General features: G+C 43.9%; 1 protein-coding gene across 1 annotated transcript in view; it reads right to left on the bottom strand.

The window, feature by feature from the left end:
• Nucleotides 1–5,431: 5,431 nt before the first annotated feature.
• tbc1d2 (TBC1 domain family, member 2) overlaps nucleotides 5,432–23,120 on the bottom strand; it is a 32,081-nt gene continuing 14,392 nt past the window's right edge. The window contains exons 7-15 of the mRNA XM_042060735.1: nucleotides 15,097–15,285; nucleotides 14,543–14,752; nucleotides 14,026–14,136; nucleotides 12,365–12,537; nucleotides 11,472–11,990; nucleotides 11,055–11,175; nucleotides 10,674–10,859; nucleotides 6,799–6,920; nucleotides 5,432–6,630 (exon numbers count right to left, since the gene is read on the bottom strand). Coding sequence (XP_041916669.1) covers nucleotides 6,429–6,630; nucleotides 6,799–6,920; nucleotides 10,674–10,859; nucleotides 11,055–11,175; nucleotides 11,472–11,990; nucleotides 12,365–12,537; nucleotides 14,026–14,136; nucleotides 14,543–14,752; nucleotides 15,097–15,285 — 1,833 coding nt within the window. The 3' untranslated portion in view covers nucleotides 5,432–6,428. The remainder of the gene's footprint in view (nucleotides 6,631–6,798; nucleotides 6,921–10,673; nucleotides 10,860–11,054; nucleotides 11,176–11,471; nucleotides 11,991–12,364; nucleotides 12,538–14,025; nucleotides 14,137–14,542; nucleotides 14,753–15,096; nucleotides 15,286–23,120) is intronic.

The following is a 23,120-nucleotide window of genomic DNA, read 5'->3' as shown; positions in this document are numbered from 1 at the left end:
TCAGGGGTTCGGGCTTCAGGCAGCAAAAATAAGTCAATGTATAGGAAACACTGAGTTGTTCTCTCACTCTCCAGATCTTTTGGAATTTTGTAAAATAAGGTTTCAAATAAATAATTGGTATGTACCAACTTATCTGTTCTTTGTGAGGAATAATGTATGCATGCATATTTAATGATATATTGCCTCATTTGCATATTTTATTTTATTTTTTAGGCAAAGGGTCATACAAAAAGTATTTATCTTAATATGAAGATTAAACTGGTAGAAATGTATGAGGATTATAAAGGGGAAAAAAGTCACCTGTAGTGTGATAATAGTGTCACCTATTGTGGTCATTTTCACGACTTTCGTCCCGGGTAGAAATTTTGGCACACATCCCACGTTGTTCAATGGGGTCATATTAGTCTATAACAGTTGAGATATTCTCCGCTAAATGAAGTGCATACAAATCTTACCCAGGACCTCTACTATAACGTGTCAGGCAGGAATGGAATCACCTTACTCAACTTAAGCTTATTCTGTTCAAAAGATGTAGACCATCAAATACATCTTGTGCACCTGTGACAACCTCCCCCATCATGGTTGTCACACACTATGGGGTTGGTTGTTACTATGTTATTTTAATGGGGAAAAATAAAAAAATTGAGGCATTCTTAAAAACAAATTGAAAAGGTTTAATTTCATTGAAATGCAGCAACATAGCATTGCTTGACCTGAAACAACATTCACAGGAAAAATCAAGTGCAGTTCATCCTCGTGTAACATCATATTGATATAATAATGTATAATCCCGTAGTAAATCTAAATATTCTTCAAATATCAATCTGGTTGGGTGGAGCAGCAGTGCCACTGATGCCTGAGAAATAATGAGTTTGAAACCTTAATGCTTTGCATAAAAGCATTTCCTAAATGATACTCCCTTTAATTAACATTGTAATAATATTACATGTGACAACCAACCCCGACGACAGTGTGACAAGCAACCCCAACTGAGATTTTTTGTTAAAGTTAAGAATAACAACCACATGTTGTACTGTAGCTAAGAAAATATGTATCTAAATCATATCTCCCTTAATACTTTTAAAAGAACGGTTTTGTTATAAACCAACCGTGCAAAATACTAGAAGACAATTACCAGAGTCCTTGATATTTACATTTTCACATGAAAAAACAGTTCAGTCCTAAATGTTTAGTTCAGTCCTAAATCTAAATGTTATGCCTCCTACTCCTGAAATATCCTTAGGTGAACCTTAGGTGCACATCTTTTGTATCAATGGTTTCTAACAACACCCTTTAGTTAGTGAGATCTGATGAGTGTGACAACCAACCCCGGTCTCCCCTACTTCGCAAAAGTTGTGAAATATAACCGCATATTCCGTTTTTGGAATGTTGGCGACTGGCTACATAAATACTACTAATAATAAAAAACGCATCTTTAAATGCGTTCATAATACGTGCATGCTTGAGATGAAACCAGCAGTTTTTCAGCAGAAACATGAGAGGACTTGTCTCTTAATTAATGGGGGATTTAATCCCCCATTAATTAAGAGACGACCCGGATCCTTGCAAACAGCCTAGCCTACTTCCTTGACTGAACTCTCCCGCGTGCTCCGTGCGCGCCCCCTGTTGGGAACAGGACTTTTTATCATACTTAACATGTGCTGAATCCAACTAGCCCTGTTCCCAAGCAGAATTTTGAGTTTTTGACCATCTAATTAGCACAAACAAAATGGCTGCCAAAATGGCGATTTTGGGCACTTTCTTCAGCAGTTTTCACCATCCTCTGCCGTGCTTTCCAGTCGGAGGCAGAGCAGTTGCCACCATACTGTGACACAGTTGGTGAGGATGCTCTCAATGGTGCAGCGGTAGAGGTTTAGAAGTTCACCAGGATCTGAGGAGAGAGGTTGTGTTCTTTAGTCTCTTCAGGAAGAAGAGATGCTGGTGAGGACCAGGTCTTTGGTCCTCTTGGTGTTGAGAGCCAGGTTGTTGTCGGTGCTCCGCGATGTTAGGTGCTGGACCTCCTCCCTGCAGGCTGTCTCATTATTGTTGCTGATGAGCGCAATCACCGTAGTGTTGTCTGCAAACTTGACAATGGTGTTAGAGCCATGTACAGGTATGCAGTTGTAGGTGAAGAGGGAGTAAAGGAGGGCTCAGCACACGCCGGTGTTCAGGGTGAGGGTTGAGTGGGTGAGCTTATCTAATCTAACAGACTGCGGTCTGTTGGTTAGGAAGTCCAGAATCTAGTTTCAGAGGGAGGTATTGATGTCCAGTTCAATGAGTTTGGTGATCAGTTTGGAGGGGATAATGGTGTTGAATGCTGAACTGAAGTCAATGAACAGCATTCTCACATACAGTAGGTGTTGCTAATGTCAAGGAGGGACAGGGCAGAATGAATTGCCGTAAAGATGGCATCCTCTGTGCTCCTGTTCTGGCAAATTCTCTTGAAGCACTCTATACTGCAAACAAAATCTACCTCTGGGTACAAATAAAGTAACTTGAACTTGAACTTGCACTAGTTATAAAGTTATTAATCTAGCTATTAATTCACAGGATATTTAATCATTTTACTAACACAAAGGTTATGAAGAAATATGGGTAACACTTTATGGTAAAGGTACATGAATTATCATGAATTCATGCATGAATTAATTCATGATTTATGCATGACTTCCTTTATCCTTTATATCCTATTAATCATCAGGAATTGACATGAATTCATATACTCTCATTCATGATGACCTCATGTATGAACAACACATCAACTAAAGCATTAGGTGTGATGGGTATATCATTGTGATTTATGATTTCTTAAGCATGATCATCATGATTACATGAATTTTAGGATAATTGCTCATGCATTCATTCTGTCTGTGGCCCCTCAACTAAAGTAGTGAATAATGACATGTGTTTAGAGAACTCCAAAGTTATGAGAATTTGAGCAGTGATGACCACATTTTTGGCAGAAAAATAAAGTCATGATCATGGTTAATACATCATAATTCATAATGATGTGCCCATCATACCTAATACTTTAGTAATGTGTTCATGTATGAGGTCACAAATGACAAACTATGGACTCAGTAAATTCCTGTTTTCCTGATTTTACTGATAGCCTATTGTTAATTTATTTAGAAGAGATGACTTTTACAATTTAACTCCTTGGTTCTTTATTCCTAATCATATTGTAACATCGGTGCCTTTTGGACTGAGTGCTAGCCTCCCAGAATGCAATGTGTGTGAATGCTGGTTTGTGTAATGTCGGTTTTAGCAGGGAATGTCTAATAAGGGGAGAACCTTCACTCTCGGAACTCTTCCGGTGTGGTACTGCATCTAGGGGCGCTCGTGGGCGAGTCCAGAATGAATGGAGGTCTATGGAGCTGTACCCCTCAAAATCCACTTTTCTCGGGATATAATTTTTTTTCAAGTAATTTGAATATTGTATTCGAAAGAGGAGACAAAGACAATACACTTGGTTGAGTATTATATTATAATATATTATATATTATATATATTAAAGTCACTTAATTGTTCTAAAAAGCCTTTCAAACGTGTCAATGACGTCATTCATTAGCATGATCATAGCATAGCATAGCATCAATGCTAGTGTCAATGCAATGCTAGCGCAACAACGACCCAACCTGTAAGAAAACCAAAGGACATGACTCCCAGATTATTTCACTTTTGATTGATAATCCATATCCATTTTGCGAAAAATAAAATAAAATCTGAGGGTTTCAGTTGTTAAATAGGTGAAAACAATAAATGTTGCCATGTAGCTCCATAGGACCCCATGTATTTTGAACTCGCCCGCGATCGCCATCTAGGTGAACTCTGGTGAACTGCAGCCAAATTCGGTTTGTATGGGATTAATAGAGAGTGGGGAGGCTCTCCGTAGACGGGCTCTGGTTTTAGTTTGTGTAATTGCGTTTTCCTTGTCATGTATGTGTTAGCTTGTGTAGTCTTTCTTTAGGTTTTACCTCATGTGTTTTACCCGGTGTATTGTATGTGACAACCCTGTTCGTGTATCGTGCTTGTTTTATTGACTTCCCTTGTGTTTGCTATGTAATGGTGTCTTGGTCTTGGTCTATGTGTTGGCTGATTCCCGCTTCCGCATTAACCTTTGATTGGACAACTGTGTGTGTCGCTATAAAATCGTTACAATATATTCAACAGAATTGGTGGTCTTTCTTTTGTTCTAAAATGTGAGGTGACAAAACCTCAGTACCAAACTACTGTTAGGCTATTGGCCTACCTTATCTAAATTTAGCCTACCAAGTGTCTTCGTGACTGTTTCATTCACAACTTCTCACCTCACAAAATGGAACAATGTATATTACAATCAACATAAGTCCATGTTTTCTCTAGATGGTTTGACAATAGTGTTCATACTGACATGTTGAATCTGGGGCTAACTTCAGCATCGTGCCTCCCAGTCCCTTTCATGGAATTTAATTTCCAGATGAAAGCTATTTCTATGGGGTTAATTCAGTTTATCAAAAGTCATCTGTCTTTTGGTATGGATAGTGTTGAAGCTATTTGTGGTTAAATTTTATTTAGTATTAACATCCTTGATTTATTATTATTATCATCATTATTATTATTATTATTTGTTATTATGTTAAACTGGGTTTATGTTTCTTTATTATTTGTATTTTTGTTTTCCATTATGGGAGTTTAATTGTTAATTGAATGGGCCGTCAGGTGCAAAATTTACATATGTAGGTCAAGTGGGATGGGTCTGACAGGGCACCGGGGCATATGTTTTCTTTTACCAGGGATCAGAGAGGTGAAGGCTGTGCTTGCTGGCTGTAACTTGCTGACGAAATGTTAAATAAACCAACATTGAAATGCCTTTTCTGGTATGGACATTGAATTGTTTTGTTGACCTGCGTAAAGCTTAATCCACACGGTGCCAGGATATGGCCATTTGATTTGTTTGATTTTGTTTTTGTTAACGTAAGGACAAATAGCCATTACAGATAGTATAATACAACACACACTTCTTTTGGATGTGATTGATGTGGTAGACTGAAAATGTTACAACAAACACATACGCCAATTCTTTTTTCACATTGCTCTGATTCTGTATGTACGGCACAACCTACAGTTGCATATCTTTAGACTGAACCTCTCACACTGTTCAGAGTCTCTATATTGCATATACATTGAACATACTGCATACTGTAGTTTACACACTGCACAGACTTTAGTGTATTTTGGACATACATCCAACTGTATACTGTATAACACAAGCCATGCTGTAGGTCTGTCATATAATTTATTCTGTACACAGTTTTGTTCTTTTGCACTTTTGATTAAATGCTACCTTATTTTTACTCTGCACAACAACAACAAAGTTGAATCTCATCTAATCTAATAATGTAGTAATACATGTATTTGTCATGTAAAGTAGACACAACTGCTTTGGAAGTAGTTTCTCTGTAAATCTCATAGAATGCTAAGAGTCTTAGCCCCTTTATTGTGAAAATGGGATTCACATGCAATCTTTCACATGCTAATGCATACACACTCACACACATATAGGCTGTGTCCACAACTCTTCACACCCACGTGTGTTGACTGTTATGTTGTGTTAAAGTGTGCGGATGTACTGTATTAGCATGCAGTGACTTGCTATATAGGTTGATGGTCCAGAGTCGGTCTCCACCTAGTGTCCACATTTGAAGCTGCATGTATGGGTCAGAGTAATGATGACCTAGCATGTCAGGTTGATTATGAGTAGTACAACCCTGTAGATAGATTATAGTGTACTAGAGTGATTTATAACTGATCAGATATTAGATTGAAGATTGAAAGAGTAGATTTTGCTTAATATTTTTGGGGGCTTTCTATATCTTTAGTCCAATAGGACCGTGAAGAGGCCTTCTTGGCCAGGGCCCATTTGAAAAAGAGATACCAATCTCAATGTGTTCTTTTCCCTGGTGAAATAAAGGACAAATAAATAAATAAAAAAGAGAGTGAAAGGAAGCGAGTAGCGGAGAGAGAGAGATGGGGTGGGATTGGGAAAGGACATGGGTTGGACTCGAACCCAACTCTGTGGGCACATGGACCCGACTGTGGTATGGGTGCTGTCACCCCAGTTGTCAGTTGCACCACAGCTCCCCCCTTCTATGCAATTACTTACCTTGATGCATGCTTATCATTGATTATGTTGAACGATGACAACAAAAACTTGTGAGCTAAAATTAAATCTTACAACTTAAGCCCAAGACAAGAGAGGTCCAGCCTAATAAAATCTTGCATTTCAAGGAAGAGACTGACCTACTGTGGCCCTGACAGAGCGAGACTTTGAGGAGTGTGAAGACGGAGAGTTTGAGCTGAGTGCGGCTCAGGCAGGTGTGTGTGTATGACTGGGCAAATGTGTGTATAAGTGTGTGTGTGTGTCTTTCAGATGAAGCTGTGCAAGGTCAGTTGAGTTCATCGTCGTCACTGGCGATGTCGTCCAGTGCTTTGTCGTGCCGCTCGGCATGCTGGGAGCTTTGCTCCCTCAGCTCCGCCTCCCGCTCTTGAAGCTCCGCCTCTAAATGCTGGCGATGCCACGCCCTCTTGCTGCGCAGGTACTTCTTGGTTAATGGGTTGATCTCACCAAATGCTATGTTACGCAACTTCCTGTCAGGGAGAGAGTTTAGACATGAGTGTGTGTGTGTCATTAGCAGTGGCACATGAGCTTATGTCTCTATGAGTGTGTGTGTGTGTTCTTGTGGGCCCACACCATCTGATGACAAACACATGTACACACACACAGTTTGTGTGTTTGGTGAGTGTGAAGTGACAGACCTGACATCAGTGATGGTGCTGGGGAAGAAGAAGAGGTACTGAAGGATATCAGTGTTGTTTTGCATCTTCAGAATCTCGTCCTCCTTATACTTCAGCAAGGCCAGAGCATAGCGTAATATGACCTGACCACACACACACACACACACACACACACACCAGTGCATATTGTGATATGACTTCAGTGCTTATTGTAATATGAGTTTTATAAAGTAAACACGGGTTCATAATTCAAGAGTGGAATGGCAAAACTAAGTATACCAATTTACCATTTTTACGTAGAATTTAGACCTTGGAGTGCACTGCACACACACATACATACATAGGCAAACATATGTGCATGCCACAGACATACACACACAGACACACTGTCAACACATATCTGCTCCACAGTTACGAAGTAACTTAAACAAACACTTAAACAAACTTGTGCACAAACACGACTTCACATGAATGAATGAATGAATGAATGCACATTCACAGGAGTACCAACTCTCATGCATTGGCTGTGAGACTCACTCATTTGATTGGCTTCACAGGCTCTCACGCCACACCCCCGATTTCACACGCTGCAGTGTCAACCCGGTCAGTCACATAATGTCAGGTGACCAGACATTCACATTTCCCCCGGCATGTCCTTTATTTGGGATCTAAAAAATGCATCCGGTCGGAATTTCAAAAACGTCCGAGATTTTGTTCTACCTTAGCAGGGGCGTCACTAGACCCGTGAGAAAACTAACTTGAACTTACATGAAATGTAATCATATTTGAATTCTGCACGCAGAACGCAGAAACTCTTCACTCAACACGCAAACCCTACATCATGATAAACAGCAGACCTTACCGGATATGAGGATATAAAGCATGTCTCTGTATAATAAGTGATTCCTGAGTAATCCGGTTACTCAACAGATCGAAACGATGGTTTTTTAGAGTAAATAAATTTCTTGGTGGAGCTCATATACAGTGTGCAGACCATCTCCCTCTCTCTCCGACACGTTTTGTCTGGCACCTGTGAAAATATATTTTGGATGTGCGCACCCGTTTTCCACAAAAGCCATAGAGCAGTGGTTCTCAACCTTTTTTCAGGGATGTACCCCCTATGAAATATTTTTCAGCCAAGTACCCTCTAACCAGCGCAAAGCATTTTTAGTTGAGAAAAAAAGCCACTTGTCCCTCCGTGTTTTCACAAAAATTACACAATTCCATCGTTTGAGTTTTGACAGTGATTGACAGGTGATAGTGGGTGGCATGTGACAGGTTGGGTCGAACCATCCTGGTATGGGGGGGACTCTGGGTTTTTAGGATAGTGAAATTGAATAGCCTACTGAAGTATAAAATTCATTTATGAACTTATATTTTCCTGAAATATTTATTAAATAATTGTTTTTAAAGTATTTTTGCATGGATTCTACTTTTTAAATATATGTATATTTTAAAATATCACGTACCCCCTGGAGTGCCTTCAAGTACCCCCAGGGGTACGCATACCCCCATTTGACAACCACTGCCATAGAGTATCCTACCATTGTGGTTCTTATATTGCCAGATTCCAGACAATCCCACTTACACAGATATGAATATATATTTCTACTAGCATACTTCCTTGTGATATTAATGCAAAAATATGAAGAAAAAAAATGATGAGACACAATTTTTTTTTTCTTGACTGGTGCAAATATTATCACATCATACTTTCCCAGCTATGGGTAGCCCAAACTGTCCTGTATCTTATCTTAGATTAACCAAAGTCCTTTAAATCCCTCCACTCGGTGGCCATATTGCAACGCTTTTTGGCCACTTATCGGACATCTATTTCGGTAGAAATGTGCCTGCGCAAGGCTTCATGACACTAATCTTGCTCAATGTATTCACATGTCAACGTTTTGCCGCGGAAGGGGTGTGATATGCGTAGACAACTGCCATATTGCCGTTACAAACTAACCCCATGCATTTCTATGGAGGACTTTTGGAGTGCTGTGTCTCCTCATTAGAAAGTCTCTGGATGAACTAGCTGAACAACACCACTGACCACTTCTGCATAATTTCATGGAGTGCTGAAATGTACACTTTTTTGTGTGTACTCAAGTGAAACTCAGCATATATGAATTGTGTTTGAGAACTTATTGCAGTATCATCATAACTATAGCTTAGGTTACAGGACACATATTTCCATCCATAGATAAAAATAATCAAGTCTAATCTCTGAATTGTGTTTCAAACTGCACCAGGGGTGCGTTTCTAGAAAGTGTTTAGAGACTCTTTAGAGCGTTTAAAGACTCTTTAGAGCACCACAGTGATTAATGGTGTAGTGGCTAAAGCAGGTGACTTGTTGTCCGAACGTTGTAGGTTCAATTCTCTTATGAAGTGAGATTGTCTTCTTGCTTCTGACTACGTGCAGTTGAACTAGTGTGACACGTGGAAATACCAAATAAAGCAGTGCAACTATATTTGAAACAATTGTTTTTGACTGATGTCAAGTTCCTAATGGTCTCTCGATGCATAAATATTTAGGGTCAAAACCTATTGTTGTGCCTCAGAGGCCATTTAAAAGATATTTTAACATAGATATTTAACACACAAACAAATGTTGACATAGGCTGTGGCAGAGAATTTGTAGGGGGTGGGGTATTACACGTTACCGCTGTTTCCACCAATGATATGTATCGCTGCATCATCAACAACGTTGTTGGAACTACGGTGTTCGAACGGCGAAGGTAGCGAATTGCGACACAGGTACGATGCTTTCTGAAAACAGGTGTTACAACGTCGTTGTTTGATCGCAAGTTGCGTCGTACCACGGTGGTTGAGCAACGTCGTTGCTAACTTTTCTAAAAACGCACCCCTGATTGATGCATTTAAACGTTAAAATATACAAAATTTGGTGACGCTTTACTTGAAGGTATCTACATAAGAGTGACACTGTCATAGCCCTAACACTTACCCTAACCCTAACTTGTCATGACAAAAACCGAATGACACTTAATGACAGAAGTGACAGAAGTGTTATGTCAGAAACGTTTGTGACTTGTTTCTAATGTTTATGACACGTTCATGACAGTGTCATGTCACTCTTATGTAGATACCTTCAAGTAAAGTGTAACCCAAAATGTTCTTCCCTTCCCTCAACCTCCCGAGGATGACACAACATCAGAGGAACGCAGTTTCAGCCAATAACCAAACATGTTTATTTCTATTTCTATTTTGTTTGGTAAGAATTCCAATTTATGTAAATCAGTGGTTCTCATTCTTTAGAATTTCAGTGGCCTAGTAGTAGATCCCTTTGATACCCTAATGTTAATTTAACTCTGGAACCCTGGTCCCAACACTGAGAACCACTGATGGTATGAAATGGTAAAATGTTGTATCTTTTATTTTTTGCTGTACAGATGATGATGATGATGATGAATGAGCCAAACAAAACAGGTGTGTATGTGACAAAATTTTGGTTAGCCCTACTGTACCAAATCTCACTTCAAGGTTTTTTGAATAGATGGCAGCTATGCATTCACACCTAAACGTGGGTGTAAAAGAATGTTTGTTTAGTGTAAAACTGTTACTGGCAACTTCTTTGAGCTCTCCTCTGTCTGGTGTGGGTCTTTGCCAGTGTAAAGGGGTACTGACAAGAAACATGGGAATGTTTATTTGGTTCCTGGCAGAATTGGCCGAGTTAGTTCCTGTAGTAGCAGTGGGGATGGCAGAGAGTTCCTTGATCAAGCCGCACACACACACCCACACTCACACTCACACACACACACACACACACACACACACACACACACACACACACACACACACACTCACACACACACTCACACACACACACACTCACACACACACGCACTCACACACTCACACACACATACACACACACACACCTTGCTGCCCTCGTAGAGGAAGGCGTCCCAGAGAGGGAACAAAATGTCGCTGGGCAGCTCCTCCAGGAAGATGACAGGGAACCATTTGAGGCTGACGTTGACCACGTCCACTGAGTGGGCCTCTAGGTGAACGTTCACGCGGGGAACCTTGTCAGCCAGCAGCTCCTTGAACACACACTGGTCCACCTAACACACACGCAAACACACACACACACACACACAGAAACACACATCACACAGATACAAAAACATACATACACACACACACAGACATTAATACTCACATCAACAGAGATTCCTACAGAGTAAAAAGTAGGGTCAGGATGGATGTGTAGAAAGGTTGAGGTTGAAGGCTAAAGTTTAAAGTTCACAGCTGGGTACCTGGCAGCCCAGGAGGGACTTGCTGAAGTAGTCTGGAGGCATGATCGCCTCTATAATGGCCACAAGACACCAAAACGCCTCCTCTTCATCCTCTAAAACAAGCAACGCCAGTGCCGCTAACCTGAAACCATACACACATTCAGTTCAATTCAGTGAGAGTGGAATTGCATACCTGATTCACCCTTGACAGCCCACAGTAGTGTGTGTGTGTGTGTGTGTGTGTGTGTGTGTGTGTGTGTGTGTGTGTGTGTGTGTGTGTGTGTGTGTGTGTGTGTGTATCTGTTTAACCCTTGGCAGTAGACGAAAGTGGAATTGTGTGTGCATGTGTGTGTGTGTGTGTGTGTGTGTGTGTGTGTGTACCCGTTGAAGCCTTGGCAGTAGCCCACAGTGTGTATGTGTGTGTGTGTGTGTGTGTACCTGTTGAAGCCTTGGCAATAGCCCACAGTGGGGTTGTGGCAGGCGAAGGCCAGTAGGACTCTGCGCAGCTGTTCGTGGATGGGACTTGAGGGGGAGCTAAACCTCTGATTGGTTGTGAGGGTGCGGTGCAGGTCCAGTTGGATCTGGTGGGCGGCGGTCCTAGGCGCCAGGTGGCAGTTCTGGGTCAGGATGTGGTACCGGTCAGGGCTGCTCTCTCTCACGGCCCGCGTGCGAACCCACACCAGCCAGCGCCACACTCGTCTGCGGTACTTCTGCGGCACGCCGGCCCTGAGCAGGCTCTTGATCTCCAGCGAAGGGCAGAGCAGGTGGGCTGGGTTGGACGGGCAGTGGGAGGCACTGGAGCCGGACAGGAGCTGCTCCCAGCGAGCCACTAGGGGGCGCTCATCCTCCGGCTGCAGGCGCCGGGTGCGCAGCTCCAGCGCGTTCAACCTCATCATCAGCTGCACGTCTGCAGGCGCGTAGTCTGGCACCAGCTTAAAGCCATACGCATCAAACTCGCTGCACAGAGAGAGGAGAGAGACTCTATCAAGAAATCCATTATGGAAATTTGAGACACTAGAGTGAGTGAACTAGGATTATCCATAACTGTGTGTGTGTGTGTGTGTGCGCGTGTGTGAGTGTGTACATCTGCAGGCCTGTAGTCCGTAAAACCATATGCATCAAACTCACTGTGTGTGTGTGAGAGAGAGAATATGTGCATGTGTGTGTGTGTGTGCATGTATGTGTGTGCGAGAAAGAGTGTGTGTGTGTGTGAGAGAGAGAGAGAGAGAGAGTGTGTGTGTGTGTGTGTGTGAGAGAGAGAGAGAGAGAGGTGTGTGTGTGTGTGTGTGTGTGTGTGTGTGTGTGTGTGTGTGTGTGTGTGTGCATGTTACCTGGTAGGGCTCACACTCAGTGCTCCCTGCAGTGCGTCATCTATCAGTGCGCGGAGTTGGTGTGTGTGCACCTGTCTGTGAGTTTCACTGCACACACTGCTTTCTCTCAGCTGGTGTAACACACTCAGGTAGCGTTTCTCTTTCTCACAGCTGTGGGCCTCTAATAATGCACACTACCACACACACACACACACAAACACACACACATATTAAACACACAAATAGCATACCATACATACACATATTAAACACAAATGTATCATACTATGTACATGCTAAACACGGGTAATTGACAAATCAGGCTTTTAAAAACGTGTTTTCTTATTATCTTAATTGACAGAATGTATGTTTTGAAGTTGGAAGGCTGTGTGTAAACAAGTCTCATTGGCTGTGCAACATTTACAGGGGTTTTAATACATTTTTAGACTGTATTTGCAATTTCACCACCCAAACAATGTCAGGTGGCACAATGTCGCAACAATGTCTCCTCCCCCCCTGATCAGTAAAGTTCACTTGGGGACCTATTGATGAGGCAATATCCTGTTTACTTTTTTCCTACTTCAATTCAAAATAAACATTCTATGAATGCAGTTGCACCGCCCTGATTTCAGATATGCATATTTTTGGACAAAGTTTTTTTTTTTTATGCCCCCATATTTATTTTCATTTCCTTACCTTTTAAATCCTATATTTAATACTTTTCACGTAGTGTTAATTTGCTCGGATGGTTGCACCACCTGACATTTTGAGGGTTTGAGATTGATAGCAATTATTTTAGGGTTTAGTTAGCCATGTGGCCCCTCTTGGCATTAAACAAAAGACACCCTCCCCTCCCCCAATGAAATGCTAATGTACTGGTTCCAAGGGCTATCAGATCCAGATCAGAAGACAAAGGATGTTACCTTGCTATAATGTATCCATGTGTCATGAAATGTAAATATATTCATGTTTGGTATCATTGTAATAGTCTCAGTACAAGGATTGTAATGATTTGATTGTGAGAATGTTTGGAACATTCTTTAAGTGATATTTCTGATATATAAGATATCTCTCCTCATGTTCTTCAGATAGGTGTGAAGTAGGTGTGTGAGTAGGTGTGTCTGATGCCAACTGGAGAACCAACCATGTGGGCTTGTTTTGCCTCCAATTCTTCCTTTGTTTAACCCATACAAAAGTGACTAACTTGCAATGTTTGTCAGACTAACGAGAACTAGATGGGGAACTGAAGGAGAGAGAGAGAGGTTGATCCAGAGGCCATGGCCTCTGTGCCATGGCCTACATAGACCATAGACCATTTTTATCCTCTCTGCTTGTAACAGAATAAACCTGATTCCTGAGTGTTTCTGAAGTTTGCCAGTCTAAGTTAATATTAAGTAATTATTCACCACAATTACTTTCAAGATGTATATCATACTATACACATATTAAACGCACATATATTGTACTATACACACACAACACACACATCATATACACACACTTATTAAACGCACATATCATACTATACACACAAACACACATATATCATACTACACACACACATATTACACGCATATATTCAAACTACAGCTGTACATGTGTGTTTAATACTACAACACATACACATACAAATGGCCATACAGAATGATACCAGACACGCACACACACACACATACACACACCTTGACCATGAGGCTCTTCTCCTGTTGGGAACTCTGCCTCCAAAGCTGCGTCAGATAATGGATCTCAGAGTTCAGGAACTTATTCTGGGTACGATACGCCTCTAGGTCATCCTGACACATGTACGCAAACACACACACACATATACACATACACACACATGCACAATCACACATGCACACAAACAGACACACACGCACACACACACATGCACACATACATAGATACTGTTTATATCAAGGATCTGAGTTGGAACTCATGTAATATATGTCCTGAGAAGAAGAAAATCAGGGCAGAGAAGATGTGTACACACACACACACACACACACACACACACACACACACACACACACTACACACACACACACACACACACTACACACACACACACACGCACACACACATAGATACTGTTTATATCAAGGATCTGAGTTGGAACTCATGTAATATGTAATATATGTCCTGAGAAGAAGAAAAACAGGGCAGAGAAGATGTGTACACACACACACACTCACTCACCATCAGGTGTCGGTTCTCCTGCTTCAGGTTCTCTTCAGGTCTGGATGCATTGTGTATGTCGCCTGTGTGTGTGTGTGTGTCGCCTGTGTGTGTGTCTGTGTCTGTGTCGCTTGTGTAGTCAGCCAGTTGTTGGGAGAGCTTCAGTACCACCTCCTGCTTGGCTTGGTTCTTCTGTAGCATCAGCTGAAGGGCTTCCTCAAGTTCACACACCTACAACACACACATACACACACTCAGACACACATCCATAAGTTTCTCCCTCAGCACATCTGTCTGTCAGTCACACACCTGTCTGTCTGTCACACACCTGTATCACTCACACACACCTGTCTGTCTGTCACACACCTGTCTCACTCACACAGACCTGTTTGTCTGTCACACACCTGTCTCACTCACACACATCTGTCTGTCTGTCACACACCTGTCTCACTCACACAGACCTGTTTGTCTGTCACACACCTGTCTGTCTGTCACACACCTGTCTCACTCACACAGACCTGTTTGTCTGTCACACACCTGTCTCACTCACACAGACCTGTCTGTCTGTCACACACCTGTGTGTCTCGCTCATGTAGTTGCTGCTGCAGATCCTCCACCTGGGCCTTTAGCTGAACAACCTGTCGCTCGCGGTGACGGAGCATCTCTAGACGCTGGTCCTCGCCAGAGACAGACAGGAAGTCTGCACACGCCCGCTTCTCTCTCTGAGATGCCTCCAACGCCTTATAGAGAGACACCACCAGCTCCTAACACACACACACACACACACACACACACACACACACACACACACACACACACACACACACACACACACACACACACACACACACACACACACACACACACACACACACACACACACACACACACACACACACACACACACACACACACACACACACACACACACACACACACACACACACACACACACACACACACACACACACACACACACACACACACACACCAGCCGTGGCCTACTGGTTAGTGTTTTGGACTTGTAACCAGAGGGTTGCCGGTTCGAACCCCGACCAGTAGGCACGGCTGGAGTGCCCTTGAGCAAGGCACCTAACCCCTCACTGCTCCCCGAGCACTCCCCGAGTTGTAGCAGGCAGCTCACTGCGTCGGGATTAGTGTGAGTGTAATGGGTAGAGAAAATGGCCTCTTATATTAGTTTAATTAAACAGTTACCCCCTCCTATTTTTTTTGTTTTATTACATTTAAGATAACATTCCCATGTATTTCACTTCATGCCAGTAGATGGCGATGTTACACTGCTTTACCGTAGTGGGTTGCCGTGGAGACGGTAGCTCGAGCACTCAGAAATAAACGTCCAGTGCTTGAGAAAGACATAATTTCTGTATCTCCACTTCTTTTCAACCCACAGGTATATTTTTAAACCTTTCCAATTTCTGTTAATATGTATCAAAAGAGTATTTCACCAGTACGTTTGTGTAGTGTAAAAAGTCATGTCATGTGTAGAAATGTGATTTAGAATGTTTAGAAGTATTTTCTTTATACTGTAGCTAGCGAGCTAGCAGAAGCTAGATTAAGTTAGCAAGCTACCGTCAGTTCAGCTTCCGTTCTCTCGTCTTTCTGTATGAACTATAAAACAGGTATAGCGTCGAGTGAACGTCAGTATTTTAATGTTTAAGTGTATGTAACATGTATGTTAAGTTTCTCAGTACTTTGTACTTTTGTTTGGTTTAGTTGTGCTTCATTCTAATTTGCTAGTATATCTTGTTAGCCAGAGCCTGTCAGGTTCTCAATGTATGTTGCCGCCAGTGTTGTCAGTTGGTGTGCGCGTGCATGTAGACACACGCAAACGGCAGACCGATGCGTTGTGCTGGTGAATAGTTATGACAGTCACATGAACAGTTTCAATGGTAGTTTTTATATTATTATCGTATAGTATTCTAAGTATTTGATTAATGAAAATGTTGTTAATGTATTTGATGAAGGTAACCCAATATAACCGTTGTTATTTTATGGGTGTTCACTTTGAAGAATTAATTGATAACAAGATAGCCAAGTAGCCTGTGTATATGTAGCCTATACTGGAATGTATTAGGACATTGTATGGTTTACATACAATGTCATTTGATGTATAGTGTTATTTGTTGAAGCATATTGGATATATTATAAAGGTATACCACTGTCTATTTCATACTATCTAGGTAAAGTGTTTTGTATTGTATATTATATATGCCAATGCTTTCTATATTGGTCTATTGATTACATTTATTATATTAGTAATGTTTGAAACTATGGTTTATAATATCAAGAGGTATTTCAATGTTTATATTATATTGATATATTATATTATTATAGTATATTTTATAATTGTATGTTTTGGAATATGTCCAGTGCCATAGTGTGTGCTAGGCCTATCTGTTATTGTTCTCTTGAATGATTTTTTACTCAGAAATAAACGTCCAGTGCTTGAGAAAGACATAATTTCTGTATCTCCACTTCTTTTCAACCCACAGTGCTATCCAGCCTGTGGTCTTGTACCTGCCCAGATTCCCCTAGGTCTGAGGCCGGTAACAATTGGGGGCTCGTCCGGGATTCAGCATCGCAAAGCGAGGTAGACAGTCATTGCGACGGTGAGACCAGGTGTCCAGGCTTCAGGGAAGGCTGCTGTGTTGAGCGTCATCCAGAGAGCAACAGTCACCGGTGAGACGTCACGATGACTACAGCAACCCCACGGCGAATGTTGATCCTCCAGATCATCAAACAGCTTCCAGCACTGAGTTCCAGTCAATTGCAGTCAGTTGCCAGGTCAATTGAAGATGGTGGTGAAAGCACTGAGGGCCTCAGTGAGCCAGAGCTCTATGACTTAATCATCGACTACACCAGGAGCGAGAGGTTGAAGGCAATGGAAGATGAAGGCATGGCTCAACTCCTCTCCCTCCGGGACCTGCTGCAGGAACTTACATCGGCAGACTCTGGGTCTGGTGAGGTTTGTGTTTCCACCGTTCGCATGGACGGCACACTGACTCCTACACACCAACTCTTACCTCCCGCCACAAGGGACATCCACCCACATTCATCAGTGGACATTCACACCCACCCGTCGTCCACAGACCTTCACATACACCCGTTGTTCACGGACACTCACACACATTTGTCATCCATGGACATGCACACACACACGTCACTCATGGACAGAGATGTTCATGCACCTGCTCCTACAGGGAGACCAGCCCAGCCCAGCGTCATTGGCATCCATGGTGCCCACCATGGTAGGACAAGCCTATCCTCAACTGTAACAGACCAGGTAGTCAGGCTGTCTGATGTTACTGCTCTGCTTCCACGTAGAGAGTGTAAAATACACAGTGATCAGATATCTGACACTTGTTCTGACATTTCTTTTAATGGTCTTTGTAAGCAGATTGACACTGCTTTACAAGAGGGGTTTAGCGAGGCTGAAATTATTAGAGCTGTGCTTAAGATAACTAAGCCAGGTACTTTCAGGGAAATGCTCACTAACCATGATGATTTAACAGTGAATGGGTTAAAAAGGTTCCTCCGCTCTCACATCAGGGATAAAAGTGTAACCGAGCTCTTTCAAGAGCTCAGTAATGCTAGACAACATGACAGAGAGAGTCCACAGCAGTTTCTCTACAGGCTTATGGGGTTAAAGCAGAGAGTTATTTTTGAGTCACAGCAACCTGGTGTAGAGTTTAGCTATGACAGAAGGCTTGTACAGGGTACTTTTCTACACACACTCTACCAAGGTCTAAATGAGAGAAACACTTATGTTAGACATGACATCAAACCTTTTCTTTCTGACATGCAGGTTAGCGATGACTTCTTGTTAGAACAGATGACCAAGTCCATGACTGAGGAAGAGGGGAGGTTAAAACGCCTGGGTGCTGTAGCGAAGTCTAGACCTGTGACTGTAAGCATTGCCCAATATGACCATGACGGACAGACTGACGCGACAAAACCAAGTCAAGTTGACGTTGAGTTACAGGCTAACCGTGCCGCTATCAGAGAGCTGACTGCCCAAGTGTCCTCACTGACCAGACACATGACACTCGTCGACAGGTCTGCAGAACGTGTACAGTCTGGCCGCCCTAACACACAGTCTGGCCACCCTAGCACACCTGTTAGTCGTCCACAGTCACTGTCAGCTGACAAAAAAGGTAGATGCCACGACTGCGTAGTGAGCGGAACCATGAGCTGTCCCCATTGTTTTGTCTGTGGCCAGGCAGGACACCGAGCTATTGGCTGTTTACAGAGGAAGTCGTCGGGAAACGGGAGGAGGTCGCTGGAGCAGGGCAGCCAGTGACTGTGAACAGCATTCAGCCCACTGTTAAAATCAAGCCGCCACCCATATCATGCCAAGCAGATAAAAAAAAATGCATCGCCCAGCTCATAGGGAAACGTTGTACCATCTCTTGCAACATCAATGGTGTGCCCATTGAAATGCTTTTAGACTCAGGGTCTCAGGTGACGATGGTCAGCAAAACCTGGATAGACAGAGCATCACCCCATGTCAAAATCCAACCACTTCAGTCCCTCTTTGCCAATCAGCCTTTTGAAATATCAGCAGCAAATGGTACACAAGTTCCCCTTGATGGATGGGCAGAGGTTGACCTGCAGATTTGTAGTGAGCGCCATGGGTCTGTGACAATTGGAGTGCCCCTACTGGTCAGTCAGACTTGTCAATGTCCCCTGTTAGGTAGTAACGTCATAGCTGAGCTCATCAAAGAGCATGACAACGCTGTGAATGTGACTGCTATCCTGACTGACGCTTTAAGTGTCCCCAAGAACTTAGTTGAGGCTTTGGTCTCTGCCCTTCAGATAACTACCACTGACGAGACAGCCTTGTGTACTGTACACACAGGCAAGAAAGGTGTCACTATCCCTGCTGGTAGAGTCTATGAGGTCAGGTGCAGGGTTAGGGGGTTACCAGGGAACCGTACCATGCTGTTCCAGCCTCTTATAGAAAACACCTGCCCTGAGGGTCTGGAACTGTTCCCTGCATTAGTTGACATTCCCTGTGGGCCCTCAAAATGCATTAAAATTCCCATCCAAAATGCAACCCGACATGCCATTTATTTGACCCAAAGAATCACTCTCGGCACTCTTGAGGAAATGGCCGACATGAAACCTGTCCGGAGTCTTGAGCATATGCCGCATGGCGTTGTCCAAACCCTTTCAGCCCAGTTAAGTACAGATCCAGCGACTTACCTGAACAAAGAACAAGGCAGACAGACTATGTGGCACCCTCCTGTTGACGTATCACATCTAGCTGAGGATCAACAGAGATTAGTGAAGGAAATGTTGTTTGAGCAATCTGATGTGTTCGCCAAAGACGATGCTGACATTGGTTGTATGCCTGGTCTCCAACTTAGAGTCAACCTTACAGATGAAACACCAGTCCAAAAGTCTTACAATTCCATCCCAAAGCCCTTGTATCAAGAGGTAAAAGACTATGTTCAGAACTTGCTTGACCGTGGTTGGATCAGGAAATCCACCTCATCATACTCTTCTCCTGTAGTCTGTGTGAGGAAAAAGGACATGAGCCTACGTCTCTGTGTTGACTTCCGGGGGCTGAACAGCAAAACCATCCCTGACCGCCACCCACTTCCACGCATCCAAGACCTGCTTGACAATTTAGGAGGCAACTCATGGTTTTCTATACTAGACCAGGGCAGTGCTTACCACCAAGGCTTTGTTGAAGAGAGCTGCCGGCATTTGACAGCTTTTAGCACACCTTGGGGGTTTTATGAGTGGGTACGCCTCCCATTTGGTCTCACCAACGCTCCAGCAGCATTCCAACGCTGCATGGAAGGCGTGCTGGCTGGTCTCAGAGATGAATGCTGCTCTCCTTACCTGGATGATGTGCTCTGTTTTTCCAAGACTTTCCAGGGCCATGTTGAGGACTTAAGACAGGTTTTGTGTCGCTTAAGAGAGCATGGTGTGAAGCTGCGCCCGAAAAAGTGTGAGCTGTTCAAACGCCAAGTGAGATATGTTGGACGCTTGGTCACGAGTGAAGGTGTTCAGGTAGATCCCAAAGACCTGGAAGCTGTGTTGCAGATGAAGGAGAGGGAGCCAAAGAATGTCGGAGAGGTCCGAGCTCTACTTGGTTTCTTGGGCTACTATCGCTCATTCATCCAGGACTTTTCCAGAATAGCCCGGCCACTGTTTAAACTTCAAGAACATCCGGCCCCATCCAACAAGAGTCCTGTTGCAGCCAAGTCCACCCAAAAAGGCAAGCGCTGTGGTCAGTTACCATCCAGGACATCAGTTCAGTGGACACCCGAACACAGTGCTGTTGTGTCCCGCCTTGTGGACATGCTGATCAAACCCCCCATCTTGGCCTACCCTGACTTCGATTTGCCATTCATCCTGCACACTGATGCATCCAATGAAGGTTTGGGGGCTGTGCTATACCAGGAACAGAACAGCAAACTCCGGGTTATTGCTTATGGGTCCAGGTCGCTCACGCCTGCTGAAAAGAATTACCATCTCCATTCCAGTAAGCTTGAGTTTCTCGCCCTGAAGTGGGCCATATGCGATAAGTTCCGTGATTATCTGTATTATGCAACAACGTTCACTGTGTATACAGACAACAATCCCCTCACCTACGTCCTGAGCACGGCCAAGCTAAACGCTGTTGGACATCGCTGGGTTGGTGAATTAGCCGACTTCCACTTCAACATCAAGTACAGGCCAGGCAAGGTGAATGTTGACGCGGATACCCTGTCCAGGTTTCCAGTGAAACTCCAAGACCACCTGAAGGAGTACACTGAGACAATGCCACCCGAGGTTGTATCCGCCATCTGGCAGGGGAATAAAGCTCAGAGGGATGAGGATGTGTCCTGGGCTGCCGCCCTTCAGATCTCCACCTGTGATGACGACCCTCCTCTGGTGAGTACGCCCATGTTCACCCTAGAAGACATCAGAGCTGCCCAGACAGGAGATGAGTCCATTTCTGAGGTGATACAGTTGAAAGGGAGCGGATGGAATCCGCGAGACAAAGACCGGAGTCCAATGCAACCAGGAACACGACGGCTTATGCATGAGTGGAGCAGGCTGAAACTGGATAATGGTATTCTGTACAGGCATGCAGGACAAAATCAACAACTGGTCCTTCCCAAAGCACTTAAGTCAACAGTGCTCAACACCTGCACGATGACATGGGACACGTTGGCGCTGATAAAGTTATCCACCTTGCAAGGCAACGGTTCTACTGGCCTTTTATGCAGCGCGACATCGAGGACTACGTCATCCGCCGGTGCCCATGCATCAAGCAAAAGCGACCTGCTGTGCATGAGAAAGCACCAATGGGCTCAATCACAACTAGTGCACCGTTTGAGCTGCTCTCTGTTGATTACCTTCACCTTGATCCCAGTAAAGGAGGTTACGAGTATGTCCTTGTGGTAGTAGATCACTTCACCCGTTTTGCTCAGGCCTACCCAACTCGAAACAAGTCTGGCAAAACAGCGGCTGAAAAGATCTTCTATGACTTCATTCCACGCTTCGGGTACCCTCAAAAGCTCCACCATGACCAGGGCAGAGAATTCGAGAACACCCTGTTCCAGAGACTTCAGCAGCTGGCGGGAATTTCTCACTCCCGAACTACTCCTTACCATCCGCAGGGGAACCCTGTTGAACGCCTGAACAGAACACTTCTCCAGATGCTCAGGACGCTCCATGAGGAAAAGAAGGCAGAGTGGAAAGACCATCTCCCCAGCATAGTCCATGCCTACAACTGCACGAAGCATGACTCTACAGGCTACTCACCATTCTTCCTCCTCTTTGGGAGACATCCACAGCTGCCCATTGACCTTATATTCAACCTCGACCCAGATCGGCTGGCACAGACACGGCAAGAGTATGCACAGACCTGGGCTTCCCGGATGCAGGATGCATACCGGATTGCCTCTGAGAACAGCAAGAAGTCGTCTGAAAAAGGGAAAAGGCACTACGACCAAGGTGCCAGAGGAGCCTTGCTGCAACCCGGTGATCGTGTGCTTGTCAAGAACCTGTCTGAGAGAGGTGGTCCAGGCAAACTTCGATCTTACTGGGAACAAAAGATCCACCGTGTCATCGAGAGGCTGGGAGATGGACCGGTATATCGAATTCAAGCTGAAACAGGTGACCAGACCCTCCGGGTGCTCCACCGCAACCTCCTCTTGCCCGTCAGTGACTTGCCAGTCGGCCCTGAGGTACGTGACATTGGTGTGGAGCAGAAGCCCCAAAGACGGAGACGTCATATGCCACCCAGGGAAGCAGCCAAGTCTGATGTCGGCACCTCAGATGATGAGGGAGAGTACTCCTACAACCTCAGACCCTTGCCTGTGTATGAGAGGAAGGCTGTTAGACACCACCCACCCCAACCCGAGCGACGCAGTGAGCTGAGGGCTGTGGCTCCAGAATATCAACCAGTGAGCCGAGCACCTGAGTCTGAGGATGTATGGTGGCCAGGACCATCTGACCCTTTGGTGACAGCAGAGCCAATGCCTGTACCAAGAAGGGTAGATCTGTCCCCAGCTGTAGAAGGACCGGAACAACACAGTGATGATGCTGTGGAGAGTGGAAGTCCTCAGGATCCTGA

The sequence above is a fragment of the Alosa sapidissima genome, chromosome 14 (genome assembly GCF_018492685.1).
Source record: "Alosa sapidissima isolate fAloSap1 chromosome 14, fAloSap1.pri, whole genome shotgun sequence".
In the NCBI taxonomy this organism is placed as follows: domain Eukaryota; kingdom Metazoa; phylum Chordata; class Actinopteri; order Clupeiformes; family Clupeidae; genus Alosa; species Alosa sapidissima.
The sequence above is the reverse complement of the archived record's forward strand: the minus strand, read 5'-3'. Positions and strand labels throughout refer to the sequence as shown.